The 18,481-nt window shown below is 39.4% G+C and overlaps 1 protein-coding gene across 6 annotated transcripts in view; it reads right to left on the reverse strand.

The window, feature by feature from the left end:
* Nt5c2 (5'-nucleotidase, cytosolic II) overlaps nucleotides 1-18,481 on the reverse strand; it is a 128,517-nt gene that overhangs the window by 40,081 nt on the left and 69,955 nt on the right. For 4 of the 6 annotated variants that reach the window (XM_023715520.1, XM_023715522.1, XM_023715519.1 and 1 more), the window contains one exon: nucleotides 8,484-8,557. In XM_023715520.1, coding sequence (XP_023571288.1) covers nucleotides 8,484-8,557 — 74 coding nt within the window. Of the gene's footprint in view, nucleotides 1-8,483; nucleotides 8,563-16,298; nucleotides 16,467-18,481 lie in introns of those variants that run through there. The other 2 variants (XM_023715523.1, XM_023715524.1) reach the window with 2 other exon arrangements.

Consider the following 18,481-nt stretch of genomic DNA (forward strand, 5'->3'; position numbering starts at 1 on the left):
GGGGCTGGCTGGCATGTGGTGCTGGGGGATTGAACTACGGTCCCTTGCTTTGCTGAGCTTGTTCTAAGTAGGTGCTTTAGACCACTGAGCCATCTCACCAGCCCCAGAAGAGCTTTGTTTTTATTTGTTTGGATTTTTGGGGTTTTAGTGGTACTGGAAATTAAACATAAAGCCTTCACATTAAACTAATCCCTGGGCTTTTATTTTTCCTTCCTTCTTCTCTGTCTTTCTTTTTTTCTTTCTGTGTGGTACCAGGGATTGAACTCAGGACCTTGTGCTTGCCAGGCAAGCACTTACTGTACCGAGCTATCTCCCTGGCCCCTTTATTTTTATTTTCAGTCAGGGTTTCACTTTTTCACTAAAAGTTATCCAGGCTGAAATTAAACTTGTGATCTTTCTTCCTCGGCCTCCCAGCATACTGGGATTACTGTCATACCACAAACCACTATCCCTTATAAATATGATATAATATTAAACAAAAAAATCAACATATCAAATCCACCAATATATAAAATGAACAGTATATAACAGAGTCCTAGATTTCTTCCAGGAATGGAAGGTTGGTTAAACATTCAGAAACCAGTTAAAAGAGCAGGGGAGATGGCTCAGTGGAATAATCACTTCCCTGGCAAACACAAGGGCCTGAGTTCAATCCCCGGTTCCACAAAAAAGAAAGAAAAAGAAACCAGTTAGTGTAATTCACCATTTTAAAAAGAAGGAAAAAAAAAGGAAAAAAAAAAAAAAAAAAAAAAAAAAACAAAAATAGGGGGGGGGTTACATGCCTGGTGATCCTAGCACTCAAGATGAGACAGGAGGATCACTACAAGTTCAAGGCCAGCCTCTGCTACACAGTGAGTTCAAGGCCAGTCTGAACTACACAGTGAGACCTTGTCTCAAAGAAAACAACAACAATAAAAACAAAAATGAGGGCCCAGGGAAGATAGCTCAGTAGAATAAGCACTTGCTTAGTAAACATAGGGTCCTGAGTTCAATCCCCAGTCCTGCAAAAAAACAAAACAAAAAACAAAAGCAAAAATGAAAAAGATAAGAAGAATGTACTTAAGATGCAACCTCAGAATTCCAGCTCATCAAAGGCGGACGGGGGATGGGGGGCGGGCACAATGAAGTGCAAATAACTTGAAAACCACCCACCTAGACTCTCAGAAGTGGTAACAGCAGAAGTAACAAATTAGATGAAGAAAATAAAAAAATCAAATCATAAGTAATTTGGGGGGCTGAGGAGATACCTAAGCAGTCTAAGCACCTGCCTGGCAAGAGCCAGGATACTGGTTCAATCCCTAGTACCACATGCCATGCCAGCCCTGGGAGCTGAGCAGGCTACTGAAACCAGGCGTGGTGGCGCATGCCTATAATCCCAGCTGGGGAGGTTGAGACAGGAGGATCCCTACGAGTCTGAGGTGCTTAGTGAGACCCTGTACCAAATAAATAAATAAATAAATAAATAAATACGTACATCCATCAATGGAACAGAACGTGTGTGCCCATGCGCACACACACAGTCAATATATTCACTTATATGCTTAACATATATAAAATCTGACAAACATATCCCAAATATACAAAGAATTCTCTCTACCATTAAACAATGAAAAGACTACCCAAATTTTAAAAGGGCCATTTGAATAAGCACTTTATTTAAAAAAATGCAAATAACCAGGCTGGGGCGATAGCTTGGTGGTCTAAGTGCCTGCCTGGCACCAGGTTTGATCCCTGGTACCACATGTGGTGCCGGGTGTGCCGTGCCGTGCCGTGCCGTGCCAGCCACTGAAACCAGGCAAATGCCTGTAATCCCAGCAATGGGGAGCAAATGCCTGTAATCCCAGCAATGGGCAGGCTGAAACAGGAGGATCACTATGAGCCCGAACTGCATAATGAGACCCTGTACCAAAGACAGACAGACAGACAGAGAGAAGAGAGAGACAGAGAGAGAAACAAAAAAACAAAAAACAGGACCAGACCGGACCAGACCAAAGGCAAATAAGCAACAAACCCTGAAGATTTTCAAAATTACTAGGTATCACTACTAGGTATCACAGATAACACTACATGTTTATTAGACTGACTAAACATAAAAGAACTGACAAATCAAGCATTTGTGAGAAGTGGAAAAACCAGAAATTCTCAAGGATTTCTGAAAGGAATTTAAAATAGTATCAAAATTCTGGAAAAAAAATGCTTCTCTGTTCTTTACAAAGTAAATAATATCAATTCCACTCCTAGGCTTTTACACCTAGAAGAAAAGAAAATGTACATTCACAAAAAACCTTGCACACCAATGTTCATGGTACAGTTTATTCATGAGAGCACCAAGCTGTAAACAGCATAAATGTCCACCAACAATAAATAAATATAGAAATTCTGGTATACTCATACAATGGAATACTAGGAGAGAGGGGACATAAATTTTAATTGGTTAGGGCTGGTGAGATGGCTCAGTGGTCTAAAGCACCTACTTAGAACAAGCTAAGCTAAGCAAAACAGAGGGACTGCAGTTCAATCCCCCAGCACCACATGCCAGCCCGCCCCGCCCCCTGGTGGGCTGAGCTGGCCACACACACACACACACACACACACACACACACACACACACACACAAATAAATAAATAAATAAATAAAATTTAATTGGTTAATATCAAATTTTATACTGGTTGTTAATATCAATACCAAGACTAATATGCTCTGAGAAGGGTTCATTACCTCTGTAATACTCTTTGCAAATATATACAATATTTCAAGGTATTCAGGAGAAAACATCAGACATATCTAAATCATGGAACACGCTACAAAATATCTAACCAGCATTCTTTTTTTTTTTTGGCGGAACCGGGGATTGAACTCAGGCCCTTGCACTTGCCAGCGAAGCGCTTATTCCACTGAGCCTCTCCCCAGCCCCTAACCAGTATTCTTTTAAAAAATGTCAAAGAAATAAAAGACATGGAAAGATTCAGAAACTCTCATTGACTAGAGAAGACTAATCTACATATCTGAACTAATGCAGTGTGGAATTCTTGATTAGATTCTGGAATGGAGAAAACATTAGTGGAAAATCTGTCAAAAACAGAATAGTCTATAGTTCAATTAATAATAATGTACTAATGTGAATTCCTCATTTTTTGTAACTGTACAATAATCAAGCAAAATGTTAACATTAGAAGAGAGGAAAAGAGAACACATTTTTGCAGTGTTTAGTAGGTCTAAAATTATTTCCAACTTTATAAAAGTTTTTTAATGTTATAGATAAAAATAAAAAATGAACTGCTTAACTGATAGGCAAAATGTGAATAATTCGCACAAGCACTATGCTGAGCAAAACAAGCCAGACTTAATACATACTATATGATTCTACTTATATGAAACTGTGGAGAAGATAAAAGTAATTACAGTGACAAAAGGCCATAGTAGGGCCGGCGTGATAGCAGGGATAGGGTTCAATCCCCTGCTGCAGTGCCAGCCCCGCCCCCGGGCCCAATGAGAAATGAGATTGGGCGTGGTGGTGCGCACCTGTAATCCCAGAGCCTGGGAGGCTGAAAACAGGAGGATCACTACAAGTCCAATCTGTGTAGTGAGACCCTGTATACCTTGTACTAAATATATTTAAAAAAAAAAAAAAAAAGCCATAGTGCATTGGGCCAGCAAGATATCTCAGAGGTCTAAAGTGCCTGCTTAGGCAAGCGCAGGGGACTGTAGTTCAATCCCCCCTACACAGCATGCATACCAGTCCCAGCCTCAGGGCAAACTAAGCAGGCAAAAAAAAGCCATACTGCGAAGAGCAGGGTAGAAGGAAAAAACTGATCTCGAAGAGCACTGAGGGTATATACTGGGGGCTGACATAATATTCTGTATCTTGAATGTGGCAATAATTACATAGGTTTACATTTGTAAAACTCAATCTGCGCATGTAAAATGCATGCACTTCATTTTCTGTAACCTCAATAAAACTCATTAACTTCTTAAAATGTTCATATTTAGAAATATTTCATTTGAATAATTAGTATTATATCTTATGCTGGGTAAAGTACCATAATTAATTCATAAACTAATTTAGTAAAACTGCATCCAAACTGTTAGTCAACCAATATTTACTGATACCTACCATATGCCAGGCTTCATGCTAAACACAGGCTATAAGTGAGAAATAGCCCTGGCCCTTGAGCAACTCAAAGGTTAACAAAACGACAGGCAAGCGGACAGCATGACAGCTGAGTGGACTAAGCCCCTAGGCAAGCGCAGGGACCGGGGGTTCAACTCCCAGCACCACATGTCACACCAGCCCACCCCCGGCACACTGAGCTAGCGACAGATTCCCAGCACGGTGGCATATGCCTGTAATCCTAGCGCTGTGGAGGATGGAACAGCAGGATCACTAAGAGTCCAAGCTAAAAAAAAAAAAAGAGTCCAAGCTGCATAGCAAGACCCTATACCAAACACATTAAAAAAAAAAAAAAGACAAGCAAGTAAACAAAAGCTGCAACTTACATAAAATATTCTAAAGTGAACACGCCAGGGTGTCAGAACTGCACAGAGGGTATGTCATAAAGAACACAGACCTTTTCTAAGAACTTACCTGTGAGGCAATTGCATTTATTATAAAGATATTTATCCCAAATAATCAAAGTTGAAAATAAACCAACAAAGCACACTTCTTTTAGCCTCATCTCTGTATTTCATGGAACATGAAAAATCTTATTACTTCAAGGGTATTGTTCTCTGTTGTTTAAAACAATGGGAAGTTATTCACGGCTATTCACATTTTATTCACCATGTTATGACTTCATTCTAAAACATGCATGAGAACATAAAGTCAATGAACTTGTTTTCCTATGTACTCTGCGATGACAAGGCCATAACAATGTTTTGTATAACACTGAAACGTTGGAATGACCCATCACCTCCCTGAGTGGCTTCTCTTAAGGGCTTTGACTCTTTTTTTTTTATTTTATTTATTTATTTGTGTGTGTTGCCAGCTCAGCCCACCAGGGGGCGAGTGGCTGGCATGTGGTGCTGGGGGATTGAACTGCGGTCCCTTGTGCTTTGCTTAGTTTAGCTTGTTGTGAGTAGGTGCTTTAGACCACTGAGCCATCTCACCAGCCCGGCTTTGACTCTTAAATGATGAAGTCCTGGTTTGTTTAAAGAGCTTATTATTTTGAAATTGTGTCTTAGAAACTATTATTCGAAATAATAATTTAAGTTATATATACCTATTTATACATGCATGCGGGGCTGGAGAGATGGCTCAGTGGTCTAAAGCACCTACTTGAAACAAGCTTGGCAAAGCACAGGGACCGCGGTTCGATCCCCAGCACCACATGCCAGCCAGACCCGCCCCCTGGTGGGCTGAGCTGGCCACACACACACACAATAAATAAATGTAATAAATAATAATAAATAAAAAAACAATGGTTAATATATTAAAAAATAAAAAATAAAAAAATATATACATGCATGCTTAGGTGTGAATCCTGGTATAACTTATCACAGCTGAATGTTCTGTGATAAACTGCTTAATGTCTTGCATAAAACAGATAACAGAATCTACCTTGAAGGTTCCTGTAAACAATAACAAGGTAACAGGTACAAATGAAAACCCCTGCATACAAGAGAAGATCCACAAGGAAACACTTAGCACAGAAAAAGACACAGAACAACGTACATCATAAATGTTAACAGTTACTATCATATATACATATAGGATGTTACTGTTTAGGAGAGTAATAAAAGGGAGCATGATTGATTTTTTTAAAAAAGCAAACAAAAGAAATTCTAAGGCTTCAGTAGTTTGGAGACTAAGATTCATAATTTTCCATTAAGGGAGAGTTCCTTTTTGTTTTATGTTTATACTCCTGGGTATTGAACCCAGTACCTTCACAACGAACCTCAGCTTCCCCTTCCAGCTTCTTGGCCTAGCCTTAACCTGAACATGCAATCCTCTTGCCTTCGCCTCCCAGAGTGCTGGGATTACAGGTACATATCAGCATGCCTGCTAACAAGAGGTTGGTTTTTTTTTGTTTGTTGGGTTTTGGGGGGTTTTTCTGGTCCTGGGGATTGAACTCAGGACCTTGTGCTTTCCAGGCAGGTGCTTATGCCACTGAGACATAACTGGCCCAAAAGAGGTTTTTTTTTTTTAAATTCATTGTCCTATAAGAATATATCGTTGTCATAATGTTCAGTAACAATATGCCAGACACACTGTAGAGTGTTAATAACTCAGTATAATGAGATTGTCTTAATAACCAACTTAATAACTTCTATTTCTGTCTGGGATCTTTTTTATTCATCAAATTCTCTTCTCTAGAAGGGTATAATCCTTTGTTTTCGTATTTTTTTTTTTCCAGGGGAGAGGTACTGGGAATTGAACCTACGTATTCAAACGTACTAACAAGTGTTCTTCCACTGAGCTACAACCTCAGCCCTAGCTAGAATTCTGGATTATAGGATTTTCTTCCTATTGGAATAGAAAGACTGACACTTGAGAAAGTATAATGCTTTCATTTATTTTCTGACAGTGCTCCTAAAAGTGTCCCATTAGGAAACTGTAATAGTTAAAAGAGCTGTACAGGGCTGGGGAGATAGCTCAGCAGTCTAAGCACCTGCCTGATAGGCACAAGGACCCAAGTTCAATTCCTGGTACTGCATGCCATGCTGGCTCCAAAACCGGCACACCTGTAATCCCAGCGCTGGGAAGCTGAGGCAGGAGGATCACTATGAGTCTGAACTGAGCAGCAAGACCCTGTATCAAATAAATAATTCTTTTACAAAAAAGAATTGTACTGAAACAGAAAAACAAATACATGACAGATTAGAGAGGAAAAAGAAAGATTCAAATCTAAGGCTATCCATCTGTCTATCTATTTTGGGGGGAGGCGGGGGCGGGGCTTTTTGAGACAGGGTCTTGCTATGCAGTTCAGGCTGGTCTTGAGCTCATTTTGCAGCCAAGGCTTGTCTCCCAACAATACTGCTGCCTCAGTCTCCCAAGTGCTGTGATTACAGGTGTGTGCCACCACACCCAGCCTATCCATACATTTTTAATAAATTACTTGTCTGATTAAAAAAAAAAACATGGCTATGTCCATGTGGCAAGTATATGCATGTGTTTATTTTTATATATTCAATATATATTTGTAGCCTAAATTGAACATCAAATGGAGATTTATATAATTTGAAATGGAAGCTTGTTTTCTAATATTGTTATTGAAATGGTTACTGTGTACTTAGGGACAAAAAAACCCTTGTTTTTTGAGACAGGGACATACTCTATTGCTCAGGGTGGTCTCAAATTTCTGGCTCAAGCAATCTCTCTCCTTCCCACCTGGTGGGACTACTGGCACACACTACTGTATGGCTTAAAGAAAAAATAAACTAACAGATGGGAATAACTATCCCCGGATTATCTATCTATCTATCTATCTATCTATCTATCTATCTATCTATCTATCTATCTATCTATCTATATCTCTTTGAAACAAAAGTCTCATTAAGTTGCCTAGGCTGGCCTTGAACTTAGAATTCTCCTGCCTTAGCCTTGCCAGTAACTGGCATGCACCAACACACCTGACAAACCAAAAAATTTTAAAGACTGTATCTGCTGGGTGCAGTAGTACATGCCTATCACCCCAGGCTCTGTGAAGGAGGCAAGGGGATTCCCATGAGTTGGAGGCCAGCTTGGACTCCATAGTAAGTTCAAGGCCAGCCTAAAGTACATAGAGAGACCCTGGCTCCATAAAAGAACAAGAAGAATAAAAAGGAAAAGGAGGGGTGGAGGGGGAGGGAAGGGGAAGGAAAGGGGATAGAGAAGAAGGAGGAGGAGAAGGAGGAGGAGAAAGAGGAGGAAAAAGAGGAGGAGGAGGAGGAAGAGAAGGAGAACTGGTATTCTTTTCTGAGTGTCATAATTGCATCTGTGTATGTGAACACATATATCCATGTGGTTAATCTGACCCCTTATCCCTATGACTTCTTAAATGGTATCTTCACCACAGTGCAAGTATTTTCCTTAATTAGTTTGGACAAGATGTTGTAACTACTGACCAACATATTGTTTCAAATATACAGTACAACGCCCTGCATCTGATCCCTAACACCAAAATCAATTAATTAATTTAATTAATTTAACATGTCAAAAATTTTAGCTTATAAGGACTTAGCTATGGCAGGGATAAAATATTTTTATCTTTGAAGAACTTAATGGAGAAAAAGCTGAAAGTGCCATAATATATTAAGTTATGATTTTACCAAATAATTTCTTAGGAAGATCTCTAAAATAATTTAGGACTTGCTCTACTTATCTGTAAGCATATAAACCAAATCTCAAGCATATCAGATAAATTCCATCTTCTAAATATGAAAGAAAATGGCTTACTAACAGTTTTGCCAGCCAAATGTATGATAAATACTTACTGAACTGCCTACAGTGGACCCACTATAACAAAAACAGAAGTTCATAAAGCAATTAGACATTGCTACTCACCAGCAAGGGTATAATCCATATCAAAACCAAAACACTTTATTTTTTCCATGGCTAAACTTCGGTTCACAAATACCCTATGGAAAAAGTAAAAATGGTATCATAATTAACACTACAAAAAGTCTGAAGTTATTTGGATATTAAATAAAGTTACTTGGCTATTCTAAATCTTATTTTCCAACTAATTTTTTATACATAAGGGTTGCAACGAATTTTGATACACTCACCTTGACAAATGTATACACAGTAATTGCTAGAATCAAGCCAACTAACATCCATACCATATTATGGCTCTTCCTCTTCTTTCCTCCTTTTATAGTTAAGAGTAACTAAAATCTACTCTCTAGACAAATTACCAATATTCCCATTATTACTTACACTAATTGTGCTGTACTTTAGCTCTCGTAAGCAGTGATCCCACATTACTGTTACCTTTTGATCTACATCTTCCCATTCTCTCCAATATGCACTGTTTTACTCTATTTTTAGGCATCTGTTTTGTTTATAATTTCATACACATGAGATCATGCTGTACTATTCTATGTCTAGCTCATATCACTTAGTGTTATGTCCTCTGGATTGTTTCATGCTGCAAATGGTTGACACTTTTTTATTTTTGCGGTACCAGGGATTGAACTCAGGAACCTGCGCTTACCAGGCAGGCGCTTATTCTACTGAGCTATCTCCCCGACCTGACTCTTTTTTTTTTTTTTTATTTTTTTTTTTTTTGGTGTATGTATGTATGTATGTATGTATGTATGTATTTATTTATTTATTTAGTGTGTGTGGCCAGCTCAGCCCACCAGGGGGTGGCGCTGGCTGGCATGTAGTGCTGGGGGATTGAACCGCGGTCCCTGTGCTTTGCTAAGCTTGTTCTAAGTAGGTGCTTTAGACTACTGAGCCATCTCACCAGCCCCCTGACTCTTATTTTTTAAGGCTGAATAATATTCCTCTGTGAGGGGAGGGGGAAGAGAGAATTTCTTTATCCAGTAATTCACAGATAAGACACTTCAGTTGTTTCCGTATCCTAAGTATTGTGAATAATACTACAATGAACATGGGAGAGCAGGTATTTTTAAAGGTGGTGGTAATGGTGGCTTCATTTCCTTGGGCTATATAACCAGGAGAGGGATTGCTGGCTTGTATTTTAATTATCTTAGAAACCTCTGCACTGTTATCTCCACTGTGTCCCTTTGCTACACACCCTTGCCAAGACTTGTTATTTTGTCCTTTTGATAAAAACTAACAAGCTTAAGATGACATCTCAGGGTAGTTTAGATTTTCATTTCTTGATGATCGGTGATTTTGAGCACCTTTTTAAATACCTCTTGGCCATTTGTGCATTTTCTTGAGAGAAATGTCTATTTGGTTACTTTGCCTATTCCCCTTCAAACCCCTTTCTATTCTCAGTACTGGGGAATGAATCCAGGAGGGACTGCGTTATATCCCCACTCTTTTATGGCCTCAAACTACTGATCGATTCTCCTGCCTCAGCCTTCTCAATAGCTGGAATTAGAAGTGTACATACACTATATATTGTACTGGCCAGCCTTTTTTGTTCTACTGGTTTATTCTTTTGCTTACTACTGAGCTGAGTCCCCTATATATTCAATATGGGAATACATTAGATAGTTCATAAGTATCTTCTTCCAATTTTTTGGGGGGGCGGGGTGGGAATGGTGTCTTGCTGTATAGTTCAGGCTGGCCTTGAGTTCACTAAGCAGCCCAGGCTGGCCTTGAACTCACAGTGATCACTTCCTGCCTCAGTCTCCCAAGTGCTGGGATCAGAGGCATGCCCCACTACTGCTTGGCTTCTTCTCCCAGTTCATAGCCTGTTTTTTCATTTTGTTGGTTGCTTCCTTCGCTGCACAGAAGTGTCCCAATTTTTAGGAGAAGCTCCACTTGGTTATTTTTGCTTTTGTTGCCCATTCTTTTGGCGTCCTATCCAGAAAACAGTACTGTCAACACCAATGCCAAGGGTCCTTCCCAAGGTTTTTGTCTATCTTCTCATTTAAATACCAGCATTAAGGTTAATAATATCAAGTTCTCCTTATGCATAAATGAAATCAGATATTACACAAAAAATACATGGCATGTAAGCAAGATTTCAAGCACATGGCACTCTTTCAAACTCTGGCCCTTAAAAGAAGCTTCTTAAGACCTTGTAATTCACTCACTTATTCATTTATAATTCATTATAGTCAATCCAAAACACAGACAGACTCATTCAAGAAATGGCTGCTGAACGTCTGCTATGTACCAGGCATTGAATAAGATTACTTACCCTCATGAAACTTGACGTGTTAGCTATCTTTATCCTCAAGGAACTCAGCCTACTAAGAGGGAGACTTACAAGCAAGCAGATACAGCACTTTTCTCTCTCTCTCTCTCTCTTTTTATGTTTCCTTTCTTTTTTTTTATGGTCAGCTCAGCCCACCCTGGGGGTAGAGCCGGCATGGCAAGTGGTGCTGGGGATCGAACCGAGGTCCCTGCATGCTTGCCTAAGCAGGCGCTTTAGACCACTGAGCTATCTCACAGCCCACAGCACTTCTCTTAAGTGCTATAAAATAACAAGAATGCTAGGAATGATGGCGCAGACCTGTAATACCAGTACTTGGGAGGCTGAGGCAGGATGCTCACAAGTTCAAAGCCAGCCTGTTCTACACGGTGAGTTCAGGGACATGCTAAACTACAAAGAAAGACCCTCTCTCAAAAACCAAAACAAAACAAAAAAATAAGGAATGTTCAGAGGGGGTCAGAAAAGATTCCTGAGCTGAATCTTATCAAGTAGTTTTTCAGTAGGACAAAACCTGAAGGACAACACAGGCAGAATAACCAAGCAAGGAACGAAGCTTACAACGAACTATGAGTGTATCATGGCTGAGTTAAGGAGCTTTCTTTACTTTTGGTTTTCTATTTGTTTTTACAGAAGGTTTTCTAGGGGAACAAGGATGATGGGAGGAACAATAAAAGTTATGATGTTAAAAGGTTAGTGGGCATCAAAATTATAAAGATTTTGCATGTCAGATTAAGGGGTTTGGACTTCATCCTATAGACAAGAACAAATGACCTGATTTTGAATAATAAGGTTCAAGTTTCAGAAATATCACTATGAAGACATAGAGGAAGCCAAACACAACACAATATAGTACCTTATCATTATGGCTGTCTTTTGGGGTTAGTTTTAATTATCTTTGAAAATAAGGATATCCTTTCCATCTGACCTAGTAGCCAATCTAGCCTAGTAGCCAAAATTAAAACTGGATGGTTATCCTCCCATATTATCAAAGCTTTCTATCTCTCCATTTCATAAGTAACTGTAGGAAACAAAATAATGTAGATCAGCAGATCTCAAACTTCTGTGTGTGTCAAAATCACAATCACTTAGGTAACTTTTTTTTTTTTTAATGTGTGTGTGTGTGTGTGTGTGGCCAGCTCAGCCCACCAGGGGGCGGGGCTGGCTGGCATGTGGTGCTGGAGGATCGAACTGTGGTCCCTGTGCTTTGCTAAGCTTGTTCCAAGTAGGTGCTTTTAGACCACTGAGCCATCTCACCAGCCCATAAGGAATTTTTTTTTTTTTTTTTTTTTTTTCTCCTTGAATGCCTTCAGGGCACTTTGGCATGGCTGGAGTGTTGTGGGGATCGAACTACAGCAAACTGAGGCTGCCAGCATTGTGGAAGCAGCCACTTAAAGAACTGAGCTAGGGCTGGGCCCCCCTAGGTAACTTGTTAAAAATAAAATGATGGGCTGAGGAGATAGCTCACGTCTGCCTGGCAAGTGGAAGGTCCCAAATTCAATCCCTGGTACCACAAGAAGGAAGGAAGGAAGGAAGGAAGGAAGGAAGGAAGGAAGGAAGGAAGGAAGGAAGGAGAAAACGAATTTATATGTGGCCAGGAATGATGGTAGGCCACACCTATAATCCCAGACTGGCAGGGTAGACAGGAGGATTTCAAGTTCAAGCACCTAATCTTCCTACCTAATCTTCTTAGCAAGACCCTGTTTACAAAACAAAGGGCTGGGAAGGCCAGCCAGATAGCTCAGCAGACTAAAGCACCTGCTTAGGCAGACGCAGGGAACGGGGTTCAATCCCTGGCGTGCCATGCAGGCCTCTCCCCTGAGGCACACTGAGCCAGCTATTGAGACTGGGCATGATGGTGCATGCCTGTAATCCCAGTGCTTGGGAGGCTGAGAACAGGAGGATCACTACAAGTCTGATCTGTGTAGTGAGACCATGTAGACCCTGTACTGAAATATAAATAAATAAATAAATTTTCTTTAAAGGGTTGGGGATGTAGCTTAACATGAAGGCCCTGGGTTCAAGCGTCTCAGGCTAGGGGGAGCTGTTTAGCCTGGGCTCCCCCAATCAATGATTTATGTCAATGGTTTACAGAGAAACTGTACAAGGGGATATAGGAAACCCCACTGTGATACAATACAAAAACATTACATCTTTTACTGACACGTTATCATTTAAAAATGTCTCACTTGTATGTTTATTTGTTATAGTAAGGCTTCTGGTATAGGTAACTTATAATAAGTATATATCAGACGAATGTTCTATTTTTTAAGAGATTAGTAATAGAGTTTAGAAACGACTGATCTAGGTAATAACTTTGAAAACAAAAAAATTCACTGTTGAGCACTATCATGTGTGCCTGTATTCCCAGTTACTTGCAAGGCCTTTGAAGGAGGACTGCCTGAGTTCAATGCTTGCCTAACATAGCGAGGAACACCCCCCCCACCTTAAAAAATATCACCAATTCATTATTTATTCCTTTGGTTACAGAATGTTTGTATCAACTTTAAAAGGTCAAAATTTCAAATACTTGCTTTAATACAGTTTGAAGACTTAAAATCAATAGGCTCTTGAATTTGTATTTTTTTCTCAAAAATATGAAAATCACTAGGTAATTGCCTAGGCATAATTGCTATACATACTAGATTAACTCCATAAAACTGCTAGTTCCTGAGAGGTAAGTTACATAAAATATACTTTCCTAAGAACATTTGATCTTCTGGAAAATCAGTACTTATTTTGAAAGAGAAAAAGAGTAATGGGGGCCGGGGAGATGACTCAGTAGAGTAAGTGTTTCCCTGGCAAGTGCGAGGGCCTGAATTCAATCCCCAGTTTGAGAGAGACCGAGAGACCGAGAGAAAGAGAGACAGAGAGACAGAGAGACAGAGAGACAGAGAGACAGAGAGAGAAGAGAGAGAGAGAGAATAGCTGAAAGATAAAAGCAGCACAGGATAAGTGATACCACCCTCTTAGAACACCACCCCATCTCCAAAATACCACCAGTCCTTCCACCACTTCATCAAACTTCATGTTTTTATGGACAAAAGTATCTATTAACATGAATCCTTTTAAAACAAAATATTCAAATGATTGGATAAGCTTGGAAGATTTCTCTCAGAATTGAGTAATATATAGTTCTTTTGAAATTCTCATCAAAATTAACGGAGCATCACCATAAAAGAAAAATACTGCAGTGGTTCCAACTCTAGAAACTAAAAGCCACTAGTGAAGCTTAGGCTTTTCAAACAGGCAAGAGGGCCAACTGGATCAAATTCTTGATCAGAGCCCTAACAGCTGAGATGCCTAAAATATTCTATGGGAATACAGGCAGGACTAGATTGTGGAAGATTCTTTTTTATTTTGTGATATGAAACCAAGTAATAAAAGAAATAGCTCTGATGTTAACAAAAGATGCTAGCTACTTCAAGCACAGCTAAAATTACAGAAAAAAAACCAAAACTTTGTTAAATATCAACCACTGATAAAGGTTGAAAGAAACTATCAATAGGCCCAGCAAAGTAGTTTTCCAAAGTGGTCAAGCCTGCACTACCATGAAAAACCCTATCAAATCATATAGGATGTAAAGATCACAATGCACCTTCACTAACAATAACACACTTCAAAATATGAAAATTAGTTTATGCCAAGATAATCACTACTAAACATCCATCAAATCATATATCTTTCTTCATTGAGTTAATCATATTAAATATATAATCAAATTTATTGAATGTCTACTACAATGTAGGTAACATTTTCTGACATATATCATAGCAGCTGTCCATCAGGGCTTATGAAAGTTAAGAGTATAAGTATTTAATCTAAGGAACTAAGATATTTTTCCATGAAAATCTTCCACAAATATTCTCCACATTTGGGGTCAGGGAGATAGCTCAGTAGAGTAAGTGCTTGCCTGGCAAGTGCAAGGTTCTGCGTTCAATCCCCAGCATGGGGAAAAGAAAAAGATTCTTTACATTTCCATGCAAAACAAGTGCATTTGGGTGTGACAGCCCATGCCTATAAATTCCAGCTCTGAGGGAGACTGAGGCAAGAGGATTGCTGTGAATTCAAGGCCAACCACGGCTACACAGTAAGTTCAAGACCAGTATGAACTGCACAATGAAATCTCATCTCAAAAGAAACCAAATAAATAGTGTTCTACCTCACAGAAGGAATTCCTCAATTTAAAAAAGAAATAACCACACCCATCTCACCCGTCCCATTCAATTCTATTATGTTTATGAAACAAAAGGAATGCCTCACCTATATTTTCATCTCTCCTTTAAGCTACATAATATGGAATGACATCTAATTTGCTGTATGAATACTGAAAGTGAAAGAGCAAAGCTATAACAAAATGGAACTGCCTGGTGCACTGATACATGCCTGTCATCTCAGAACTGTGGAGGCTGATCTGGGCGATCACTCTAAGCTCAAGACCCGCAGGGGCTCCAGGTGAGTTCAAGGGCAGCCTGACTACCTAGTGAGACCCTATCATAAATCCACCAATCAATCAAGGAATTATAGTTACTGTCTACAGAAGCAAAGCTTATAAAGTCTACAGATACCCGGCTGCTGGGAGGAAGCGCTGACTGCCCACAGCAGCAGCACTGACCCTAAAGTAATACATGCAGTACTCAGGACGCAGTCTTCAAGGGAGGCTAATCTCTTGGCTTCAAGTTAATGAGAACACCAGGGCTTTAACAGCAGTGTAAGAAGCTATTTCAACTAAAATACTTATTATCTAACCAAAAGACTAGCTCATTCCTCCACCACATTATTTCAAATAAAAGATTTATTTGCTTGAAGAATCCAAAAATTTATATTGGTCTCAGAACCTTCACTGTAACTTTGTCAGTGCCAGTTTACCATGTCACTTTTAAATTATTAACCACGAGAACATATTGTTCATGCAGTGTTTTAAGAGTCTGTGAAATTAACTTTTCAAATCTTGCTTTAAAATAAGCACAGGAAAAAATAAAATAAAATAAGCACAGGATGGACGCAGGGGCGCATCCCTGTAAATGCCAGCACTCAAGAGTCTGAGGCAGGGGGATCACTGCCAGTTCAAGGCCAGCCTACAGACATACAAAGACCCTGTCTCAAAAACCTAAAGAATTAAACCAAAACAAATCAAGTATAAAATTGCCATCCTAGAAAGCATAATTAAACTGAGCATCCAATTAAAATACAACCATTAGCCAGAAATTCTGACACATCAAATAGATTATTTGCAAACTATAGATTTAAACATTATCAAAAAAACAAGCTCTAAACACAGACTTCCATACAAGACAAGCACAACAGCATTTATTATCATACCCAACTACAATCAGGCATAAAATCTGAAGAAACTGCAAATATAGAAATTAACCATAAAAAACAAAACCATTAATGTAATGTGCTTTAAGAAAACGGATTACACTTAACATGAACAAGCAATTTACTAAATTTGACATTTTACAAATACCAAACCCTCCAATCACGTTTGAGATTTAATTCATAATTCAAAACAGAATTACCTCATCTGTCACTATTTTCCGTTTGGCAAACTGTGAAACTTTCTAGACTAAATAGTTCTTGAAGTCACATAACAAAATTCTTCTTAGAATCCCCAGTATCCTTTATTCTGTGAGTTTACCCTAACTTCAAAGCCTAGCCTGAAGCAGGCCGCTCAACAGCATGTATCCTCTGAGACAGTGTTGGAGAAAACATCTCTGTGTCCAATTTAACTTGTCACTGGATATCACTGTTGCTCCTCCACACAAATCCATTTGGAATAGAGTTTCTTTGGCAATGGTGAACTTTATCTGTAACTCCTCCCCTTGCTTAGGAGTCAAAATTTCCTGGCCAAGTGCCCAACAGTTACTGCAACAGCAAATGAGACTAAGAACTCAAGTGTAAAATCTTCTTGGCCTTTGTTTTCATTATGGGGTTTGCATCATTATACATTCAAACTTTGATACAATCAAGGAAACAAAAAGTTACATGCTTTTCAAATGGGCAAGCTGAAATTATAAACCAATACACTGTCAGTAGATACTGTATTCTCACTTCATACAAAAGCTCTTTAACATGGGTTTTTGCTGAAATTTTAGTACCTTTTTCTTTTCTTTTTTTTTTTTTTATTTTTTTATTTATTTTATTTGTGTGTGTGTGTGTGTGTGTGTGTGTGTGTGTGTGGCCAGCTCAGCCCACCAGGGGGCAGGGCTGGCTGGCATGTGGTGCTGGGGGATTGAACCGCGGTCCCTGTGCTTTGCTAAGCTTGTTCCAAGTAGGTGCTTTAGACCACTGAGCCATCTCACCAGCCCTAGTACCTTTTTCTTAAACAATTTCTTTGTGCTATTAGTACCCATTTTCCCATGGAAGTTTAAAACTTATCCATTCACCTCTCACATGCCTTCACTCACATTTCCAAGTATTCCTGGAATCCAGTTGTTCTATTCACAGTAATGCTTGTCAAGGCCATAATTAATTCTCCAGAAATTATCTCCCAGTTACTCTGCCCTCATACTAATTTTTAATTTAATTGTCCTGAGGGCCGGGGAGCTGGCTCAGAGGAGTAAGCGCTTCCCTGGCAAGTGCAAGGGCCTGAGTTCAAGCCCCGGTCCGCAAAATAAATAAATAAATAAATAAATAAATAATTTAATTGTCCCGAAGTAGTACTACTCAAAATGTGCTACACAGACAAATGCTGGTCCACAAACTACATCTATCAGTCATCCATGATATAATTCAAACAGGAATTTCAAGTATTCTGAAACGTTTATAATGGAGAAATCTCATTTGTTGACTGAGAAGCCACATACTGAGATCTAGTGAAACTCACCTGACCTATCTTCCATAACAGTCGAGTCTTCCGTAATAACTGTGTCTTCCACAGTAACGGTCACAATGTTTTCTTTCCTTACTCTTGAGTTTGGCCCTGCAAGAGGGCCTGGCACAGCTACTCGCCTCACCTGTCCCTTGTATGACAGCTGCACAAAGGCAAACTCATCAGCGACAACAGTCCAGGGAAGTGACGTCTGCTTTGGAGAAGTGCAGAGCTGAAAAGCATCTCAGGAGCTTCCGGCCCATGAGAAATGAAAAGGCGCCTGCCAGTCTGGGAAGAAACTATTCTGAATATTCCAGAGAACTGCGCAATAGGAATGCCTCTAGATCTCAAATTATTCTACTTAGAGATTTAATCAACAACTAAACTTCTATAAAGTATGATTCATGTGAAAAGTTTTATTATGAAAAATCCTTTACTTTTTGCATTTTTTTTGGTCACACTGCTAATATATGCAAGAGTCCTCATTATTTACTGGGTTATAAACTTTACTGCCTTTACAGCCTTCCCAACACCTAGTACAGAGCTTTATCGAGCAGACACAATATTTAACAAACTCAAAGCTTCCTTCTTCCCTTGCTCCCTACTCCATCTCTTCATATCCCCGAAATAGATCCTCAAAAATGTAAAGTTTAAATACCACAGACACAAGACATTTTAGAAGATTATAAAAGCAGAAATCACTTAGTATCATTTTTTTTTTAATTTTTTTTTAACATTTATTTAGTGTGTGTGTGTGTGTGTGTGTGTGTGTGTGTGGCCAGCTCAACCCACCAGGGGGCAGGGCTGGCTGGCATGTGGTGCTGGGGGATCGAACCACGGTCCCTGTGCTTTGCCAAGCTTGTTCCAAGTAGGTGCTTTAGACCACTGAGC

This window comes from Octodon degus, unplaced genomic scaffold, assembly GCF_000260255.1.
Source record: "Octodon degus isolate 3935 unplaced genomic scaffold, OctDeg1.0 scaffold00042, whole genome shotgun sequence".
NCBI lineage: Eukaryota > Metazoa > Chordata > Mammalia > Rodentia > Octodontidae > Octodon > Octodon degus.